We start from the raw sequence: 22,604 nt of genomic DNA on the forward strand, positions 1-22,604 counted from the left end.
CTTCCTATGTCGCCCAGGCTGGAGTGCAGTGGCACGATCCTGGCTCACTGCAGTTGTGAACTCCTGGGTTCAAGTGATCCTCTCACCCTAGCCCCCTGAGTCACTAGGACTACAGGTGTGCACCACCACACCCAGCTCACTTTTAACAATTTGTTGTAGAGACAAGGTATCCCTGTATTACCCAGGCTAATTTCAAACTGCGGGCCTTGGTGATCTTCCTGCCTTTGCCTCCCAAAGTGCTGGAATTACATGTCTGAGGCACCGTGCCTGGGTTCCTTGTGCTTTCTGTACACATTCAGGAGGCCGGTGGGAGACCCTGGATCCAGAGATTGAGGATGATGCTGGCCTTCTCCTACCCTGGGGATCAAGCAGTGCCCAAGGGCACAGCCTGGAGAGTTGTGGCCTGTGTCACCCACTGCGGGTGCACAGCGGTGTAGAAGCAGGGCTAGGAGATCCCCTGCAGATGTGTGTCTTAGTGAGCCCCCTGCAGGGTGGGCTCTGTGGGTGTTGGGCCAAGTACTTCCGTATCACAAGTTGGTCATAGTTCAGACCAAGCAGTGCAAGGCACGTCCACTGAGTGCCAGGCACAGTGGTACCCCAGAGGGTGCTCCCACTCTTGGCCTGGCTCGTGCCTCCCGTGGGGAGGCAAAGCCACCAGCCCGGGGCGGGATGTGGTCAGACCTGGAGAATGAATGCTGTGGATCAGCAGCCCTTCCCAACCCTGACCCTTCCTCCTCCACCTAGCAGTGGTTCAGGCCCACTGAGGAGCACTGCTGGTGTGCCTGCTGCTGAAGCACCTGCGTGCTTTCAGAAACAGCCTGAAGCCAGAGCAGACCTCACCCACTCCCATGCCACCAGGTCCCTGGAGGAGTTCAAAGGGTGGGTGACCCTTGTGGCTTCCCGCCACTTTTGTCTCCCCTGCTTTCCCCTCCTCAGCTATTGCCCACAAGGATCTCACCCCAGGGCATAGCGAACAGGGTAAGTCCTCTCCTGCTCACAGAGCACTTGAGGCCTCTGGAGGGCTAGGCATGTGCCTCATCACCCTGACCAGCGGGCTCCCAGAGCCTCTCTCTGGCCAGACTGGCCAGAGGCCTCATCATGCTGCCATCTCTAGCTCCTCCCTACTCCTATCAGAAGAGCTGGTGTGGCCCTGACTCCAGGCCCACCAAAGTGGGCTGTCTGTGTAGGACTGAGATGAGGAGCATGTGGGAGCTGCGCTGGCTCAGGCGCCTATGTGCTGTGTCTCCTTGGGATGTTCACTGGCCTCTCTGAACTTTGATTTCTTCCTCTGAGAAACAGGGGCTGAAGCCAACTCTGACCTCCTGGAGATCCCCAGTGCTCTCCCCTGGCAGAGCTGACCCTCCTTGATGGGAGCCCTGGGATCATCTGTGAGCAGGGCCTCCTTACCGGGCAAGCAGCAGGTGACCCTATTTCCTGCAAGGCCCCATCCCAACGTTTGTCCAGCAAAAACTTGACCTTTTCATGCAGCATTGCTTTGACCACTGGCCCCTGGACACATCGTTCAAAACTCTTGAGTATTGCCGTGTTACATACATGTCTGTGTTCTCTATGTATCCTAATGAGAATGGTCCCGTGTGGCAAATGAGAACAAGTATAGAGGAGGTGGAGAAGAGGGGGCTGTTGGAGGGCCACATGGTTCTTTTAGTTTCCAAAGCAAACCCTCAGGTACCGGAAAGCCCTGCCCTGTCCCAGCTTTCTGGTGCCAGGCAGGTTCCTACCCTTACCTGTCCAGGGAGCACTGAGCCCCTTGGGCTGGGAAAAGCCCACCCATGGCCCTGGCTTCTAAACGGCCACCAACAGAGCCAAACATCACAGGGCTGTGCACATCTCTCCTGCACCCTCTGGGAGATGGAGGAAGAGCCAGCCCCACCCAGCTGCTAGCTGGGACAGGGACTCTAAGCCACCAGAGGATTTGGCCCCCAGCCACTGGGCCCTCAGCTCACGCCCCCTCCCACAGGTCCTGGAGATGTGGCTGACCTACCTGCAGCCATGGCAGCATACTCCAACAAGCAGGCTCCCGGCAGTGACAGTTCCATTGACTCCCGGTGCGTTGGAAAAATAAGCCTCAGCCTCTCTCCTCACAGTCATGCCACTGGCTCCTGGGGATGGATGTTGCTCCTGTGGGCCAGTAAACCAAGCCAGCTGCCTATCTTGGGGTCAGCCTGGCCCTGGCCCCAGTGGTCTCCTGTGGTCTTCTCCCAGGCCTTCCCTAGTGAAGCACAGACCAGCCCTTCCTAGACTCAACTTTGCCGGGTCCTGAAACTGCTTTCTCATGGAAGCAGTGCACCAGTGACCCATCCTGCCCTGTCCCCTCCCACTTCTGGTCCAGATAAACATTCAGCAACACCCAAACTATCCCTTGACCCTCACCCGCACAGAGGAGAGTACAGCAGCGGCCGTCTTGCCCTCATCCCCTGCTTGATCCTCATGGCAGACCTCCAGGCTAACATGGCACCTGGGGTGCCCACTAACCTCTTCTCTTCTTGCCCAAGCCCTTCCCCTTTGGATCCTCTGGGGGATTGTCCATTGGCCCCCACAGGCTGAGCCAGCCTCTGCCATGGTGGCCTCATTCCTCTTGGAAACGGGCCTCAGCCTTGCCAAAAATACAGTGTCCTCAGAGGGCCTGGGTGTCACCTGCCCAGATCTGGCCTGCTCTCTGTGCCCACCCACAGCCCTCTAAGCTACCATCTATGACATCTTGTCACCTTGACCAGAGAGTCTGGAAGTCCAGGGACGAGCAGCGGTCTTATGGGCACGGAGTGGTGCAGCCCCTGCCCCCATCGAGAGGGCTGATCCCAAATTGCCACCTCAGTCCCCAGGGCACTCTCTGTCCAGGAGAATCTGCTGATGTACACAAAGCCGTTCGTGGTCTTCCTGAACCGCGAGCTCTGCACAGACTTGGTCAGCCCCAAACATGCACTCATGATGTTCCCAGTGGTCAAAGTCTTTGCCCAGCCCAACAGTGACCGAGATAATCCAGGTAAGTCCTCAGTCTGGACCCGTCTGGCAGACCCTGACCCAGCCAGACCAGGCCAGGACCTTAGCTGGTGGGTGGCAGGTCTGCAGAAGGGAACCACGTGCTCAGAGTGGGCCCCAGCAAAGGGTGCTGTGGAGACTCCTGGGACACATCTGCACCCTGAAGTGTGAGACTGGCTGCACCCCCGTCTGCCCTGCAACCACCAGGCACTGAGCGAGGGACTGCAGGTGTGCCCATAGTGGGGAGCTGCACAGTCCAAGCTGTGGCCCCACTTTCTTGCTGGTGACTTGTGGCAGCTGCCTCAGATGGTGAGCCAGGTCTCTGCTGTGTGTTCATCCTGACTGGGTTGGACATTGGCTTCTGTCACTCCTCCTGGTGTTTGCCACCTGTAAACACTGCTGGGGGCTCGGTGAGCCACCAGCTACCCCACCCGCCCTCCCTATGTCAGCCACCTACTGCATGGGAGACGCTACAACCCAGGGCCTCAGGATGACACCCCTGAGTCATGGCTCCCCAGACACCTCAGGGACCACCCAAAGTTTTGCAGGCAGCAGCTGGGTACTTGGTGCCCCTGGGTGGGCACCAGGTTCGTCTCCTGCCTTCCAGGTGAGCAGCTGTTCCTGGAGCCAGAGCTTGTCATCCCTCCACTACCAGCACTGACTTTTCACAGCCCTGTCACTGTGGCTGCCAGCAATCACTGATGCGTCCTTCGAGGTGAAGAGCCACGTTTACAGCCTGGAGGTCCAGGACTGTTAGTACACTCTGATATTTGTGCCAGAGGCCCACATCCTGGTGAGTTATCACCAGTGCCCATCCTCAGGGACCCTGGAGCCATGGGACTTAACAGTCCCCACAGAGTGCTGTGTTCTGGTGGGAAGGGTCAAGGCTGGGCTTAGGGTTAAGGCTGTATCTCCTTCCCCCTTTTCAGTAAAGTCTGGTTTTTCCTGATAACAAAGGCAGTGTTGTTCGGAATATTTAACATTTAGAAGATCATCCTTTAGTCTTTAAAAGTTCCCTGGCAGAAGCTGCTCCTCCTGGCACTCAGCGGTCTGGCTGCGGATTGGTCTTGCGGCCCCCGGCCAGCCTACCTGGGTGGCAGCACAGGCCAGTCTGTCAGTGACCTGCCTGCACCTCCCACATAGGCCCTGCGCCTTGCTCAGCTCATTATGCAGACCAAGCACACGGTCAAGTCCATCTTGGACCAGTGTGGAGAGCGCCCTACAGCTGCTCCTTCCTGTCCTGACTGGGCTTTGGCCCCATGAACCCCAACGGCTCTTACCCAGCCAATGACCTGGACAATATGGGGCAGGATGGTGTCCAGCAAACAGAGTACCACCTGGAAGTGGCCCTGGAGTACCTGCGCCAGATATTTCAGGTACAAACTATGGCTGTTTTCCGGTACAAAGAGCCATCAGGGTCCCCTTCCTCAAAGGATTCGTTCCCCCTCAGCCTGTGATCAGCCAAGTGCCAGACCCAGGCCCCACTCAGATGGAGCCAGTATTGTGGGAGGCAGGGCCACACCCCCATCGCCTTGTTGGCACTGTTAGAGGCCTGTGGGGTGAAGACCACTCCCCTCCCTTCACTTTGATGCTGAGGGCAGAGGCGCTTCTCTCTGGCAACTCAGTAAGTTCAGCCCACACACTTCACACTCGCCTGGGGCACCACCCAGAATGAGAATGAAAATAAGCAGCTCCTCGAGGGCATCACGGGTGAGGATGGACTCATTCTCCCAGACCTGGGTCAGTACCAGCTGAGAGGTCCCTGTCCCAGAGGTGCATGGGTTGGGCCCTGACCTGTCCCCAGCTCCCTCCTCCCCTGTGAGCAGAGGCAGCTCCGCTCCTCTGAGTTGTGTGTGAGCTGTGTTTTCTGACTTGTCCCTGCAGCCTGGGTTTCTAAATCATCAACGTGCTGTCAAGGTTTGAAATTTTAGTACCAGGGGAACCCAGAGCTGCAGTCCATCTTAGACTACGAGATTGCCAGCTTGGTCTGTGCACTCTTCTGGTGGTCGTCTGCCATCGACTGCAATGACTGGGCAGAACGAACCTGGCTTCTTCAGAGGATTCTGGATGCTCCTGTCCAGGGTGCAGTCCCAGGGTGGCCTGTGGGGGTGGGGCACTGTTGTCCTGTGATGCCACCATCCCAGGCCTCCCTGCCTTGATGCATCAGTTTGCAGGCCAGATGGTGGGTGACTCTGCATTCCTGGGACGACTTCCTCAGCAGTTTCTCTCTCTACCATCTCACGAGCTTGCGCTGGCCAGCAGGCACCTGGTAAGCCCCATGGGTAGAGACTGGCCACCAGCCACTCCCATGACCCCAGGTTCAGCCTGCACCTCCTGGGTAGCTACCAGATGATGCTCTGGCTGCTGCTGGCCGCCTTTGAGGCCTCCCTGTTCTGAGTTCGGCCCTCCCTGGCACTGCTCCTTGCCCTGGGCTATGTCCTTTATGCCTCAGCCATGAGGCTGCTGACTGAATGGGGAAGCTGCAGCAGCCCTGATGGTACTGGCCGCTGTGTTCAGAGCAGGCTGGGGGTACTTACCACACAGCCCAACCCTTGGGCTTGGGAGGTGATGGGAGCACACCCTCCAGTGACACTGCAGCCGCACCTATGAAAGCCCACCACACTTCAGCAGTGTGAAGTTCTCATCTGCCAGCTGTGGAATGTCAACATCCAGCAGGCCCAAGAGGTGAGGCCCTGGGTGGTGGGGGTGGCTGTGCTGATGTCCCCGTCTTTCAGCGGCAGTACCTCAAGTCCGAGTAATATTAGTACCAGGGGACCCAAAGCTGCAGCCCAAGGGAAAAGAGCCAGAGGCCCCAGGCGGCCCCAAAGGAGGCTGGATCTAGTTCTTCCAGGTGAGTGTCCAGTCACCCGTGCCTCATCCCTGGGGCCTGTTTGGGGCTCATTGCTGACTCTTCCTTCATCCAGGGACCAAAAAGCCATTCAGTTCCCCAAGGTCTCCACCAAGAGCCTCTCCAAGAAACGATAAGTCCCATGGATGTGGGAACAGCGGGGCAACCCTGCCACCTGGGCCGCAGACAGGGAGTGGTGGAGGGGTGGCAGCGCAGAAGCAGAGGCGGCCGTGGCCTCACTGGGTCCCAGTGAGGGCCATACAGACCCTACTCCCAGCACGCTCCACTCCTGGGGACACTGAAGGTGACAGTCTCTCTATCCACCCCCAGCCTGCTTCTGAGCCCCAAGCCTGTGGCAGCATGTGCCATTCTGCCCACGCTGAAGCAGACCCTGAAGAACAACTTTGCCAAGTGGCAGAAGAGGCTGCAGGTTCTGCAGAACTGGCATTTGTAATGCTTGGTGCTTTGAGACGCCTGCATCTGTGCCCGCAGCTGGTGAGTGCCAGGCACACCTACCTGCAACTGGAGACTGGCTCTCTCTAGAATTTCCTGATAATTCCACTACTTTTAAACCCAGCTAAATTCCAAGACAGGTAACACTCAAGAAGAAAAAAGGACTTGATCTCTAAACTGACAAAACTGTTTACATTCTAATATTTTGCTATTTGCTATTCACACAAAAGCATATGATGAAGTATCACTCTACCTGTTGAAAACTGAAAATAAAGCTTGTTTCTTTCCAAGTCACATGTGTGCACCTTGTTCTTCACCGGCTATCAGGCATTTCTTCCCAGTCCCTGGCCCCTAGCCCAGCCCCTGCTGCTTCAGGGACCTTCCTGGGCAGCCAAGGACTCTTGCTCATCCTGGGACTGCCCTGAAAGAGAGGCATTGGCAGAGCCGCACACACCTCCCTGGCGGCGGGAGAGCCTCCTGGTCCCCTGGCTGGGCTGGAGTTGCCTTCGAAACACAAGATCACTCTGGGTCTCCTGCCCAGACTGCATGCTCCTGGGGGCAAGACACTGTCCTCTTGCCCTGACATAGCAGCCTTGACAGGGGTCCGGCCAGGCTCACCTTTCTCCTCAGAGAGCAATCTTTAGAGTGCCGTGGCCACACCCACACCAACCCTCCCACCACAACACAGCTGTGTCTCGGAGTAGCCAGGTCAGTGCTACCCTCACCCGACAGCACAGTCCTCCCAGGCCCGTGGCCCCACTTCCTTGGCATTAATCTCAGCCTCTTCCTGCTTCAGGGAGCAGGAACTTTGCCAGGAAGCTGAAGGATGAACCAGGACAGTATGTGAGACAAGGATAACTGAGGTCTGGGCTGACCAGGGCCAGACTGGACAGTGCCAGCTCCAAGGCTGACAGCATTCAGACGACAGCAGGCCCAGGTTCATGGAGAAGTATACACAGTGACAACTACCGACAGAAACAATTATAATAATCACAGATGATGGGGTAGTGCACAGAAAGGGGGGACCTCTTATCACCAGAAGGCTGCAGTACCTCAAGTACCTCCCATGCCCAGAGTGGCGGGCAGCACAGGGAAGCACTCACTGCCTGGCCCTGCCAGCCACCAGGCCCACTCTTGATGGGTGGTGCAGTGCAAGGTATTTTGAGGACACATGTCCTGAGGACCTTGCTCTTCATCCTTCACAGCGGGGACATGGGCCCCATGTGAGCAGCACAGGTATGCTTGCAGCAGGATCCCTGATGCCACGGCCCCCTGGGTGCCCTGCAGTGCTCAACAGGAATGCCACGAGGGCTGAGGCCCAGCTGGTGGTGGGAAGCCAGCAGTGCCCACAAGCCAGCCCTTCCTCTGAGTGGCAGCCTTTGTGTTATGGACTTGGGCTTCCCGGGGCGGGGGTGCCCCACTTACCCAAAGCAGCTCTGCCTGGACTCAGAACTGTGATGAGAAAATCACATGCATGTTTCAAGGGTTTCCTATGCCCTGTGTTCTCCTACATTTGAGTAGGGGCGTGTTGACCACACACAAGATGCTCTAACACCAACAAGTGCACCCTCACAGAGCTGAGATGAACCTGGACCGTGGACAGGCCGAGTGGCCCAAGGATCTGGCTCCCTGAAGGAAGTTACATGGAGAGCCTTCTCTAAGAACATGGCCAATGCCTCCCAGACAGCCTGCTCCACTGCCTCTGTTCCAGTTCTGTCCAAGTGTGGGATTTCGTTAAGCAGGAACTGGGCAGCCCCAGCAGTGCCCTCTACCCAAGAAAATCATGCTGTCCTGACCTGGTCATCAAGCAGACAGACCTGTCATCCATCACCTTTACTGGTTCCATTAACATATATATTAATAAGTCTGCTAATACACAATTCACCAACTTAATGCATGCCATACATTGGTTTTTTGGTATTACATTCAGAATTGTGCAGCACTATCAAAATCAATTTTAGAACATTTTCTTTTTTTTTCTTTTTCCTTTTTTTTTTTTTTTTGAGATGGAGTCTCACTGTGTAGCCAGGCTGGAGTGCAGTGGCATGATGTCAGCTCACTGCAACTTCCACCTCCCAGGTTCAAGCGATTCTCCTACCTCAGCCTCCTGAGTAGCTGGGACTACAGATGTGCACCACAGCTCCTAATTTTTGAATTTTTAGTAGAGGCAGGGTTTCACTATATTGGCCAGGCTGCTCTCAAACTCCTGACCTCAAGGGATCCACCCGCCCAGGCCTCCCAAAGTGCCAGGATTACAGACGTGAGCCACTATGTACAGTCCCATTTTAGAATATTTTCATCACGCCAAACGGAAACTCCATTTCCCCCACAGCATCTCTGGCCCTTGACAATCACTCATCAACTTTCTACCTGAAGTAGGCTAAATAACAGTACTTAGAGAGATCAGGTCCTATTCCTTGAAACCTGTAAATGTTACCTCATTTGGGAAAAGGGTCTTTGCAGGTGTGGTGAAGTTAAAGATCTTGAGACAGAGTGTTATAGAGGTGGACCCTAAGTGCAATTGCCACATAAGAGGGAGGCAGAAATTCACACACACACAGGAGAAAATGATGTGAAGATGGAATATAGAAAGAATCTACTCAGTGATGCTGGCCTTGAAAGACTGGAGTGATACAGCCACAAGGCAAGGAGTACCAGCAGTGACCAGAAGCTGAGAGATGTGAGAAACAGGTTCCTCTACTATAGCCTCCCTGCTGCCACTGTGATTTTTGCCCATGGTACTGACTTTGAGAACTTCTGGTCTTCAGAATTGTGAGAGATTAAATTTCTGTTCTTTTAAGCCATCAAGTTTGTAGGAACTTGTTAGAGCAGTCACAGGAAACATATGCATTTTTTTCCTACCAGGAGTGGGGTACCTAAAATGTGGCAGTGGCTTTGAAATTGGATAATAAAGTGGTGATGGTAGAATTGTGAGAAACCATGATAGAAAAGGCCTAGGTGGCCTTGAAGAGGCTGTTGGTAGATACGTGGATGTTAAAGACTCTGTCACCCACACTCTTCCTTAAACGAATTGAGGAACTTAATAGAAAGCCTGTGTTATTTTCAAGAATACATATACTGTCACAAACAGAATGTTGGTAAACACATGAACATTAAAGGTGATTCTAAGGGCACAGAGGAAACAAGGAACATGTTACAGGAAACTAGAGCAAAGATGTTCTTTGCTATAGAATAGCAAAAATTTAGTTGGATTGTGTCCTACAGCTGTGTGGAAGGCAGAATCACAAGCAATGAGCTTGCACATTTAGCTGAGCAGACTTGCAATCAAAGCACTCAAGACTCAAGCTTTGTTTCTTTTTCCCACTTATAGTAAATGTAAGAGGCAAGAGATAAATTGAGGTACTGTAAAGAATAAAAGTACAACAAAATAGATAAACTGAGGGAAGAACTGTTATGCCAAAAAGAACCTAGACTTGATGATTTGGGAAATTCTCAGGCTATTCACATTGGAAAAAACCAGAATACTAAAACTAGGAGATCCAGTTAGGAAAGCATGTTCTGTAGAGAATGCCAACGGTGTGACATGCCTTGCAAATTTTCCTAGTGCCAAAGATATTAAACATGTGACTCATGAATCCCCTCAATCATCTCACAGAAGTGAGGCAAAGAAACTAAATTATCTAGGAAAGATCTGTGGAGAAACCTCATCTAACGCCATGAATTCCATCATATACGCAGAAATTCCACAAGGATTTTAGAATGTTCTATGAGAAGAAACACTGCCATCTTGGACTAGAAAGTTTAGAGACTAGACAAAATCATAGAAAGTTTAGAGACTAGACAAAATCAAAGAACTCCCAAAATTCAGAGGCAGAAAATAGGCTGATAAAACTACTCAGTCTCAAACACGTGCTACTCTTTAAGAAAAGGAAAGATGACCATGAGAGCAGTCATGGGGCTCAGAGGCCAAAGCCATGGACCCAGAGATAGAAGCCTCCAACTTTATGGTATCTTGTTATGGCAGCCATGGGAAACAAACATGCTATTATAGAGAGTATCCATCTTTGGCATTTTTTTTTTTAATGGAGTCTTGCTCTAAGCCCAGGCTGGAGTACAGTGGTGCACTCTTGGCTCACTGCAACCTCCACCTTCTGAGTTCCAGTGGTTCTTTTGCCTGAACCTCCTGAGTAGCTGGGATGACAACTGTGCACCACCATGCCCGGCTAATTTTTGTATTTTCAGTACAGATGGGGTTTTACCATATTGGCCAGTCTGGTCTCGAACTCCTGACCTCATCATCTGCCTGCCTTGGCCTCCCAAAGTGCTGGGATTACAGGTGTGAGCCACTGTACCTGGCCTCTTTGGAAATTTTATAAAAACGCAACGTGGTCTTTTGTGACTGCTTCATTTACGTAATGCTTTAAAGCTTCATCCATGTTGTAGCATCTATCAGTCATACATTCCTTTGTGTGGCCATATGATTTTCCATTGTGTGGAAATTCCACACACTGTTCATCCATTCAACAGCTAGTAGACATTTGGATTGTTTCCACTTTGTGCTATTAGGAATGATGTTATGATGCTACAACAGTCTGTGTTATGTTTTTGTGTGGACTTGGTTTCTTTTCTCTTGAGTATATACCTAAGAATAGAAAACGTCTGGGTCATACGGTAACTCTACATTTAATTTCTTGAAGAATTGTCATACTGTCTCCCACAGCAGCTGTACCATTTCACATTCTCTCCAGCAATGTATGAGAACTCCAGTTTCTCTGCTAGGTGTGGTGGTTCACACCTGTACTCCCAACACTTTGGGAGGCCGAGATGGGTGGATCACCCGAGGTCAAGAGTTCGAGATCAGCCTGGCAAACACGAAGAGGCCCCCCCTCCATGTCTCTAGGAAAAATACAAAATTAGCTAGGTGGTGTGTGCCTGTAGTCCTAGCTACTCGGGAGGCTGAGGCAGGAGACTCACTTGAAGCTGGGAGGTGGAAGCTGCAGTAAGCCAAGATTATGCCACTGCACTCCAGCCTGGGTGACAGAGAGGGGCTCCATCACGAGAAAAAAGAGAATTCCAATTTCTCTACATCTTTGTCAATACTTATTATTGTCTATCTTTTTTTAAATCACAGCCATTATAATGGGTACGAAGCGGCATCTCATTGTGGTTATTTGCAATCCCCTAATGATGCTGAGCGTCTTTTCATGTACTTCTTGGCCATTTTTATCTCATCTTTTTGGAGATACTTATTCAAATATGTTGCCCATTTTTCAGCTGCATTTTTTTTTTTTTTTGGCGTTGAGTTGGAGAAGTTCTTTATGTATTCTGGATATTAAACCCTTACCTAATATATGAGTTGCCAATATATTCTTGTTTTCCTTATTTTGACAATGTCTTATGACGTACAAATTTTTAACTTTGATGAAGTCAAATTTATCTACGTTTTTTGTTGCATGTGCTTTTTTGGCATCACATCTAAGAAACTGCTGTTGCCTAATCCAAGGTCATGAAGATGTATGCCTTTGCTATCCTCTAACATATAGTTTTAGCTTGTAAATTTACATTTTTGACCCATTTTGAGTTAATTTTATGAAAAAAAGTTGAAAATAATTAGCCAGGCATTGTGGTGCACACCTATAGTCCCAGCTACTCAGGAGGCTGGGGTGGAAAGATCACTTGAATCCAGTAATTTGAGGCTGTAGTGAGCTATGATCACACCACTGTACTCCAGCCTGGGCAACAGAGCAACTCCCTGACAAAAAAAATAAATAGATAAATAAAAAGCTGAAGGTAGAAAAATATCTCCATTCATCAGAGGCATGTTAGCATCTCTGTCCTCTCTTGCTCTCCTGGGGAACAGTTGGGCCTTTTTGTCCCTTGATTCTAGCTGGTTGGTGGCTCAGCCCAGGCCTTCCTCTCTGATAAATTCCAAAGTGGCTGCCCCGTTCTGATGCCGTCTCAGCCTCCCTAGTCCCTGAGTTTCACCTTTGTTCTCTAATCAGGGTTCAATTCTGTACAAATAGTTTCCAAACTGTAAACCAGAAACACATACTACTTTTCCATAATGCTATGTTAAGTGCAAAATAGATAGGTATTTAATTTTAAATGGCCAAGTAAGCAAATGTCCAGAAATACATCCAGTTCCAGTAAATATATCTCCACACTGTCCCTCTAGGTGCTGACACAGAGGTGTCATTCAATAGGTACCAAATCTTCTTGAACCTTCCCTTCAGGAAGTTGGCTGGAAAGTTTGGAGATGCCGTTATCAGTATCGCCTATCACCCCCAGGCATAGCTATTTTTGTATCCCTGAGTCTCCCTTAGACAGAGAGTAGTCCCACCCATAGAAATTAAGGTGTTTAGAAATTAAGGTGAGTGTTGGGTATCTTTTGCTTTCAAAGATTCAGGAGTCAGTAAGAGATGTGACTAAGAGCGTGGGCTCTGACATCAGCAAAGTGACATCCTGAGCAAAACAATTAGTATCTTCATGCCTGAGTTTTCTTGCCTGTAAACTGGAATGAATGGTATTGCAGCTGAGTAGGGATCAAATGAGTTCACACGCATGAGGCATGCAGAACAGGGCCTTGCAGGCAGACATCACTGTAGAGTGCACAAATGGGGTCCAGCTGTGAGAACTGGAGCCAGGCAATGAGAGGATAAGGAGGGCTTTAACTTGGGGTGCTAACACCCACACTGAAGGCATGAGCTCACTCCAGACAATTTGGTTAATTCCTTTAAGACAGGTACACGCAAAGCTTTCCTTGCTTTGGGGTATACACTAGACAGCCTGAGGTGCCCATTAGCGGCCTGGTTTCTTTTGTGATGGGCACCTCTGGACTCGGAAGCCTGCCAGGATTGCAATGGAGGGTCATCCTCCTCCTCCATGACCCACAACCTCCCAAAGTTTCTTGGGATCTGGAAACACAGAGAAATTACTCCTTCCTATCCTCTTCCCTGCTCACGGTTTCACGTTTTACATTCATTCACAGTTGTTACAACAGGGTCTCAGGGAGCAGGGGCACGTAACAAGTGTTCCCAGGCTGCATCTGACCCAGAGCGTGTCCTACCACAGTCCACCTGCTGAGCTGACCCTCACAGCACTAGCTGGCATTCCCTCCACGTGGAGCTTGAGCAGTAAGTATAAAGATGGCCACCAGACAACAATATCCCAGTAAGATGTCTGCCTCTGCAAAAATGATGTAGAACATTTCCAACACAGCTCTTATAAATATTTGTCTTCCAATTAGACAGAGCTTCTTCCTGGAGTTAGGAATTTAGAACCAGCTTGATAAAAATTGACTAAAATCATTAAGGCACAGTGTGTGGGCTGCAGTAATTTGGGGGCCAAGGCAGAGCAAGCTGTCATGGAGAGGGGCAGGAGTTCTGCTGGACGCCTCCTTTGGGAGAGAAAGCTTAATCCTCAGGTGGTGGGAAGGTCTCTGTGGTAGCTAGTCTCCATGACGCTCCCAAGATGATCAACGGTCTGCCTGTACCTACAGGCTGCTGCTCTTATCAAAATGTGGAGGTGAGTTACCCTCCCCTGAATCTGCACTGGCCTTTGAACTTACTGTTTCCAAGTGTTGTTCTAGGAGCTGTGAGGACTGGCAGCTGCCATTTCTTCCTCCTCCTGGAAGCCAGCTGCCATGTTGTAGGAAAGTCCAGCTATGCTGCTAAAGATACCACGTGGAGGCCGTGTCAGGAAAGTTGACGTGCAGCCACTTGAGTGAAGGCTATATGGCCTTCCCGCCTGGCTGGAGGGAAAACAGCCACATGGGAAGTCACAAGTGAGACCGGGGGAACGGCCCAGCCATGTAATCCCAGCTGCCCCAACTCCTGACCCACAGATGCAGGAAAAATAGTAACTCACTGCTTTAAGCCCCTAAGTTGTGGGGTAGTTTGTTATGAAGTAAGTAACAATGCTGAATGAGTAAGTGTGCCTTTCAAAAATCTGAGATAGTTTAATAAGTCCTTATAAAAGTTCATTTAATTGTAAGAAAATACCAACTAACAAAAACAATTTAAAATGTTATTTTTTAAAAAAACAGAGACAAAAAGACCAGAGTCAGTGTTTGCCAGGCATACTGGTTCAAGCCTGTAATCCCAGCACTTTGGGAGGTCAAGGCAGGTGGATCAATTGAGGTCAGGAGTTCTCTACTAAAAATACAAAAATTAGACTGGCATGGTGGCGGGCACCTGTAATCTCAGATACTTGGGAGGCTGAGGCAGGACAATCACTTGAACCCAGGAGGCGGAGGGTGCAGTGAGCTGAGGTCTCACCACTGCCCTCCAGCCTAGGCAACAGAGCAAGACTCCGTCTCAAAAAAAGAAAAGTCAAGAGTGAAAGTCTCACTGTGTTGCCCAGGTTGGTCTTGAACTCATAGGCTCAAGCAATCCACCAGTCTTGGTCTCCTAAAGTTCTGGGATTACAGGAGTCAACCACTGCGCCTGGCCAAAAATTGTTAAATTTTTAAATTAAAAAATCCCTCAAAATAGGCCAGGCACAGTGGCTCACACCTGTAATCCCAGCACTTGGGGAGGTTGAAGAGGGTGGGTTCTTTGAGGCCAGGTCAACACCAGCCTGGCCAACATGGAAAAACCTCATCTCTACTAAAAATACAAAAATTAGCCAGGTGTGGTGCTGCAGTCCTGTAATCCCACCCATTCGGGAGGCTGAGGCAGGAGAATCGCTTGAACCTGGGAGACAGAGGTTGCAGTAAACTGAGATCACACCACTAAACTCCAGCCTGAGAAACAGAGCAATTCTGCCTAAATTTAAAGAAAAATTCCCTCAAATAATTGCAAATTATATATCTAATAAGAGACTTACATCCAAATGCATAAAGAACTATTACAACCCAACAATGAAAAGAGTAACAACCCAATTTAAAAATGGACAAAGGATCTGAATAGACACACTTCCAAGAAAATATACGAATGACCAAAAAGCACATGAAAAGATGCTCAACATCATTAGTCACTAGTCAAATACAAATCAAAGCAATGAGACACCAATTCAATGGCTACAGATAAATGGTAACAAATACTGCAGAGGATGAGGGGAAACTGGAACCTCATTTAAGCTGCTGGTGAGAATTCAGAATAGTGCAGTTGCTTTGGGAAACACGTAGCAATTCCTCAAAAGGTTAAACACAGAGGTACCATATGACCCGGCAACACTACCCCAGGTATATACCCAAGAGAAGTGAAAACACAGCCCCCACAAACACTTACACATCAACTGTTATTCTGCTTATTCATAATAAGCAAAAAGTAGAGACAATCCATCTATCCACCAACTAATGAATGGCTATAATAAATGTGATATACACATCCATAAATGGAATCTTTGACAATAAAAAGGAATAAAGTACATACCAAACATGCTTCACGGACCTTGAACCTTGAAAATATTATGTTAAGTGAAATAAGCCAGTTGTAAAATAAAAACATGGACTGTACAATTGTATTTACATGGAAAATTCAGAATAGGAAAATCCATGCCAGTGAAAAGTGTAAGTGGTGGCTGAGAGTTGAAGGAAAGGGGAGTGTGTGACTGCTAACAGTTACAAAGTTCCTTTAAAAAATGCAGACTGGGCCAGACGCAGTGGCTCTCACCTGTAAACCCAGCACTTTGGGAGGCCGAGGCAGTCAGATCACCTGAGGTCAGGAGTTTGAAACCAGTCTGCCCAACATGGTGAAACCCCATCTCTACTAAAAATACAAAAATTAGCCGGGCATGGTGGCATGTGCCTGTAATCTCAGCTAACCAGGAGGCTGAGGCAGAAGAAATGCTTGAACTTTGGAGGCAGAGGCTGCAGTGAGCCAAGATGGCGCCACTGCACTCCAGCCTGGGTGACAGAGCAAGACTTAGTCTCAAAAAAAAAAAAAAAAAAAAAAAAACAAATGCTGACTGGTCATGGTGGCTCACACTTGTAATCTCAGTACTTTGGGAGGCAGGAGGATAGATGAAACCTGGCAACACAGTGGGACTCTGTATCTACAAAAAAAAAAAAAAAAAATTAGCCTGGTGTGGGGGTACATGCTGGTAGACCCAGGCCTGGGATCATGCCACTGCACTCCAGCCTGGGTTACAGGGACACTATCACCAACAACAACAACAACAAAAGTTGTAAACTTAGGCTGTGTGGCTCACACCTGTGACCCCAGCACTTCGGGATGCCTAGGCAAAAGGTCTGCCATGAGGCCAGCAGTTTGAGGACAGCCTGGGCAACACAGTGAAGCTGCACCTCTATATATTTATTTATTAATGAATATTCCAAAATTAGATTTTGATGACAGCTGCAGAACTATGTGAATCTCCTAAAGACCACAGACATGTAAACCTTGAAGTGTGAATTACATAATGCTCTTAAAGAAAAAGCTTATCACATGCATGCATAGACAGAGCCCACTCCACCCACCTCAGCCCCTGTGCTCTTACAACTCTATCTTGCACACACACGGGCACACAACTGCTTGTATGTTTCGTTCATTTCTGGTAAAATGATTCTGTTCCAGGGAGCACAAACAGGTGAAGGGAGGTGGTCACATCAGGCCCTCAGTGTGGTGCTGGCCCAGGGAGAGAGCCTACGTGGTAGCAACCCTTATCCTCTACTCCACCCGGGATGAATTCTTCTAGATAACTTAGCAAAAGGGGACAAGGATGCTTCTGGCTCATGCCTCAGGGCACTGTGGGGCTTCGGTAAGGACCCCTCGGAGGGGCTGAGAACAAACGAGATTCTTGCTCACGACACTGATCCCTTCCGCAGGAGCAGCTGGGGGTCTAAGTGAGCTCTCTGTAGGATTCACAGGGGCTCACCACAGATGGAAGGTGCTGGCTGTGAGGTCTGGGGCCAGAGGCTGGGCCTGCATCTAGAGTGTCCTCCCTGTACCATGGACACACAGGAGCACCCAGAGTGCTGCAGGCAAAGCCAGCTGTGCCTGTGATCAATGAGCAACCACTCCACTCCGAATCCTGGTGACCAATCAATGTGCAACGCCCCCACCCCGACTTCCTGTGATCAATCAATGAGCAACCACCCCACCCACACTCCCTAGGACCCCCCAGAGAGGGGTTCCAGAGTCTGTGACACTCTACTTTCCAAGCCACTCTGGCATAGGGGATCCACCCGCTAAGGTCTTACTTGGGGCTTGGCCTTCGGGAACATGGCTCTCCATATCGTTGCTGGATTTACTGTGCAGCACGCCAGCTTTCCTCATGGCATTCTCACTGAAACACAAACAGAGAAGAGAGGTTTGGTTACACCAGTGAGTCCAATGCTGCGGGCCCTGGCCAACAGGTCCTGCAGAGCAGCTATCCCTGGTAACAAGGTGCTGTCCTCAGGACACCAGTCTGGCTGAGGTCCAAAAGAGGCATGAAGAAAGGGGCACTCAACAAAGAGCAATGACAGGCCGCTGAGCCAGGGAGAAAGTGAGCAGGATGATGAGACAGAAGGGACTGGAAAGGTGGTCACCATGGAGCAAAGAGGGAACCATGGCACGAAGGGGTGGGGGGCTAGCCCCTAAGAATGATGAAGGAGATATGCATTAGACTAGGGCAGCAGCTGGTCTCTAGCTCCTAGTTCCTGCTCTCTTGAGTGGCCTGGGTCCCCACCAACTCTGCCAGTGTGGTAGGACCCAGACTTCTCCTCTGTAAAATAAAGGGGCCACGTGAAGTCATCACTCAGTCCCTCCCAAAGCAAGGGTTTGACCCTGTGTGGGACAATGCAGGTCCTGTAGGTGGGATCAGAGAGAAGCCCCAACTTCAACACCTTCTAGCTGGGGACAAGAGGAGAAAGACCACAGAAATGTGAAACGTTATCTTTAATAACATTTACCAGCAATTCTGTACTAAGAGATGGAATCCTATGAAAGGTTTTTCATCACACTACTGCTCCGCAGAGAGAAAGAGCCATGTGCGTCAGTTGAGCTGGAGCCAGCCTGAATGCAGCCCACGTTGCCCCTCACATTCACACAGGGCAAGACAGGAACAGGCGTGCATCTGTTAGGAAGGCCTGGCCTGTGGCTCCCAGGGACTGGCTGCCCTGGTCTGCTCATGGCCTGCCTTCTTCCCAGGAGGAGAGGTCTCTTCCCTGCCTGGTCTCCGTGCAACAGCTTTGAGGTGGCGGGATGACCAGGTTGAAGAAACGTACTTGGTGAGCTGAAGGCAAGGCGGCACCAGACACCAGTGGATTTGCTGGTGGACAAGCGCTGTCCTCTCCTGGGTAACATCACAGATGACATGCACACTGTGGGCACCAACTGTCTGCAACACTGGGCTTACTGATAAAGAAACAAGTGAGTGTGCCAGGGCTCGGGGGCCTTGTCTCGGAGTGAACTGAATAGGCCCAGTCCAGCTGGTGCTAGAAATAATTCTGATCACTCCAAACAGTAATCAACCAACCCCAGGAAACAGAAGGACTGTGCACACGGGGCTGCAGCAACACAACTGTGATTCCTCAAGACATCACAGAAAGGAGACTCAATGCTGAGACGCGCACACATCTGTCTTCATGTGAAAAGAAAAACAAAGCGACACTGTCCTACCCCTGCTCAATTCAAAAAGCATGCTTGCAGCTCCCACCTCCCTGGGTGCTTTCTGAAGCCTCAACTGAGGCGACGAGGCAGCAAGAGGTTCCTGCTCACCAGGCATCCATAGGTGAAACAGAAAAATAAGGAGAAAGGTCACTAGGGCCACAAGAGATGAGAGTTATCAGTTCGGGAGGATGAGAACCAGCTCACACACGGTGCAGGGTCAGAGTCCTGGTGAAGCCAGGCAGGGTAGGCTGGGAGGACCCTGTGCACATGGTCTGGGGCTGGCAAGGGGCAGGGTCTCCATATCCAGAGGCTGAGAAGGGAGCTGCTAGGCCCCAGGAGTCACTGAGCACTTCTGATAGAAGTGGCTGCACAGGCCTCTTTTCTGAAGGATGCCTCACCTGTGCCCCTCCCCCTTAAGAGCATGCCTGTCTTTCTTCCCACCTTCCTTTTATCTTTTGTTTTTTGAGACAAGGTCTCACTCTGTCACAGGTACAGCACAATGGCACAAACAGCTCACTGCAGCTTTGAACTCCTGGGCTCAAGTATCCTCTCACCTCAGCCTCCCAAATAGTTGGGACTACAGGCATGCACCACCATACGCCTGGCAAAGTTTTTTAGTTTACACTTTTTATTATTATTATTATTTTGGTAGAGACAAGATCTTGTTTTGTTTTCCAGGCTGGTCTTGAACTCCTGGCCTTCAGTGATCCTCCCAACTTGGCCTCCCAAACCACTGGTATCAACAGCAAGACCCAGGAGAGAGCAGCAGAAACAGCAGCAAAGCAGGACAACATAAAGGTTGTCTGTGTGAGGAGTGGGGAGGCCGTGGGGCACATGCAGCCAGGAGTCAGAGAGGAAGAGGGGTGCACAGGAGTCTGAGGGTGACATCCAGTTACACAGATTGGCTCTATGACCTACAGCAACAATCACGGAAGGCAAAGCCAGGCCTGACACAAAAGCAGTCTTTTCAAGCTTCTACTGGCTATTTTTGAGTGTGTCCGCACACTAGCAGTCCCCAGACAGTCTTGGTGCAGCAGACGCCTGGCACAGTCACAGAGACAAGATCCAGAAACACGGCTTAGTGCGATAGCTTTGGGGTGGTGGAATGACCAGGTTGAAGAAATGTATTTGGTGAGCTGAAGACAAGCTGGCACCAGACACCAGGGGATGTGCTGGTGGACGAGCCCTGTCCTGTCTTGGGTAACGTCATAGATGACGTGGACACCGGGCACTAACTGTCAGCAACTGAGAGCCTGAGGAGCATGGAACAAACTGGAGGCCAGAAACAGGCATGTCTTGACAGGCCAACACCAGGAAAACCCAGCTTATGTCAACGTCCAGTCCCGGCTGAGCTTCAGCGGCTCAGAGTGGGGCTGAGAAGCAATAGGTGATCATCCTGCAAGGTTGGGGCTCTGAACAGCAACACCATGCCATGTCACTCCCATGTCTTCTATGCAGCATCCACCCAAGGAGGCCCTGCAGGTTTGGTGGCTGGTAAACAGACACCCTGCGCCATTTTCAATTATGTGAATCATATTTTTGAAAATGTCTTTGCTCTTGCTTCTACTTTGAAGATCGTGTGCCACAAAACAGGCACAGTGAAAAAAAAGCACTCAGATGCCCTGCAGCGAAACCCCCACACTTCCCCGTGGATGCTGCCCTCTCCTCTCCAGCCAGCCCAGCGCTTTTCAGAGGCATCCCTTGCCTGGACACTGACTCCACCAGGGCACTCATTTCACATTCCTGCTGAGGTCCACTCCCCCCTCCTTCCTTCCTCAGACCTAACATGCCTGCTGCAGGGGCCCACTTTCAGAACAGCACCAACTGCTCCCAAAGCCCCCTTCTGATCTCCCTGAGCTGGGCTCTGCTGCCAACCCTAGAATGCCTTCCTGAACAGTCAGACCCGACTGGCCACTCCTCAGCCTCGGTCTTGTGAAGACAAAATTACTTTGATTCACTGTCATGAAATGAAGGAAAACAATTGTACGAGGAGACAGCTCCAAACATGGAGCAAAGAGTATAGCTTCAGACAAAGAACAGAGAACCAACCTGTCATGGTGAGCTTTGCCTCCACCTAAGCAAGCCTGGAAAACGAGGGCCTGCCCAGCCAGGGGCGGGCAGCGAGCAGACTGGTGTCAGCTCAATGGCTGTCCTGCCATAGTCCCATCCAACATAAGCAACAGGCTCGCAAACAGTAGGGGCCTATGAGGCAGCCACCAAAGAACCCAAGGATGCCTGGGTAGTGCTCACACTAGCTGAGGAAGGGGGCTGGCGGGTCACTCCCTACTTGCGACCAACCAGACCTCTGAACACAAGGACTGTCACCTGCTCAGAGCACACAACCCCTTGCCGTGACCTGGGCTCCAGTGCTCTGCCTAGGGCCATGCTCTAGCTGGCTGCCATGGGCATGTCTGTGCACCCAATCAGGATTCAACTGGTATCTGGTTTAAAGTGAAGCCTCTCCAGGGACCTTACTGTCCAGAACTGTCCCCAGAACCTGGTATATCTCAAACGCATTGCCTGACCCTTTCTGAGCAGCCAGCAAGGACACACTAAGAAAAGCTGTTGGTATTTTCATTGCCCAGCACCAAGTGCCTATGCCAGAAATCTGCAAACCCCCTTTCCTTTCTAACTGCCACCTCCAATTCTCCAAGTTCACATCTCTGCCACAACTCCCACTGAAACTGTGGCAATTCTTCCCACTGGTCCTCTGTCTCCAGTTCCCCTTCCTACCCCCACACCCTTACCAGCACCCCAAGTCACAGGACGGCCAGTGAGCGTGGGAAGCAACCTGGGCCATATCCCTGCCTGCCTCGAGGTCCTTGATCCTCACTTCTTGCCAGGAGGGCAGGCAGCCTGTCCTGGACCCTACCGAGGCTGCTCCTATGCCTGCCCGCACACTGTCCCCAGGACCCTGGGGATGGTGACCCGCTGCCTCGCATATTGCCTGACCATCCCATCAGGACTGCTAGGCCCTCCCACCCTGCTCCCACCCAGGCACCCCTGCTGTCTGCTACATAGTAACCCTGTAGCCACCTCACCCATGTCTGTGGCACCTCCTGGAGAGATCTGTTCTTGTGTACCAGTCCCACTATACTCTGAATACCCTGTGAGTAGAGACAATGGCTGGCTGTTCACCTTTGTGGGCAGCAGACAAGCATCACTAGCAGACAAAACTACTGGCTCTCTTTAGCACAAGGAATGGAACCACCATGCAGTTTGATGAGACATGACATGCAGAATGGAGAATCAGCGTGGCAGCCATAGGAGCAAACCAGGCCTCAAACAGGCGCCTCTCAGTGAAGACTAGGGTGTGCAGGGAATGTGTGTGCTGAGGCAGGCAGCTGGGCCCGGCAGGAAGCAGAGAGGGGAAGAAGGGCCTGCGGGCTCAAATTCCAAAGTGGCCACTCACCAACTCTGGGTCCTGGGAGCGGCACTCCCTCCCCCAATGCATGGCCCCTTCATAAAGGAGGACTCTGAGGGACTGTGGCCAGGATGAAGCTTCACAGAGAGGACCAGGCAGTGAGGACGGAGCCAGCGGTGGCTGGGTCTACAGGGCTACTGTCCAGCAGGGGCTTTTGGTTCCTCATCTCCTTCCTGTGCCCAAATTGGGAAACTCTATCAACAGAAGTCCAGTCTCAGTCTTTACAATCTGAATGAGACTAGGATAAACCAAAAACCTGGCAAACTGAGTATCCTAGGGAAGGAACACAGGGCATCAAACGCAAAGCCTGCTAAGGTCAGCGAGGCCCGAGGCAAGCTGCCCAGTCTGCCCTCACCCACCTGGCAGTGCCTCCCCGTCCTCCCTT

General features: G+C 51.0%; 1 protein-coding gene and 1 pseudogene across 1 annotated transcript in view; one reads left to right on the forward strand and one right to left on the reverse strand.

Annotated features, from left to right (window-relative positions):
* The first annotated feature begins 335 nt into the window (after positions 1 to 335).
* On the forward strand, positions 336 to 5,964 carry LOC139361460 (sphingomyelin phosphodiesterase 4-like; annotated as a pseudogene).
* A 705-nt stretch (positions 5,965 to 6,669) lies between these two features.
* LOC139361461 (centromere protein I-like) overlaps positions 6,670 to 22,604 on the reverse strand; it is a 36,592-nt gene continuing 20,657 nt past the window's right edge. Inside the window, 4 exon segments of the mRNA XM_071090056.1 lie at positions 6,670 to 6,850; positions 7,024 to 7,117; positions 17,403 to 17,488; positions 18,411 to 18,418. Of these exon segments, the coding sequence (XP_070946157.1) occupies positions 6,670 to 6,850; positions 7,024 to 7,117; positions 17,403 to 17,488; positions 18,411 to 18,418 (369 nt within the window).

This window comes from Macaca nemestrina, unplaced genomic scaffold (assembly GCF_043159975.1).
Source record: "Macaca nemestrina isolate mMacNem1 unplaced genomic scaffold, mMacNem.hap1 Scaffold_51, whole genome shotgun sequence".
NCBI lineage: Eukaryota > Metazoa > Chordata > Mammalia > Primates > Cercopithecidae > Macaca > Macaca nemestrina.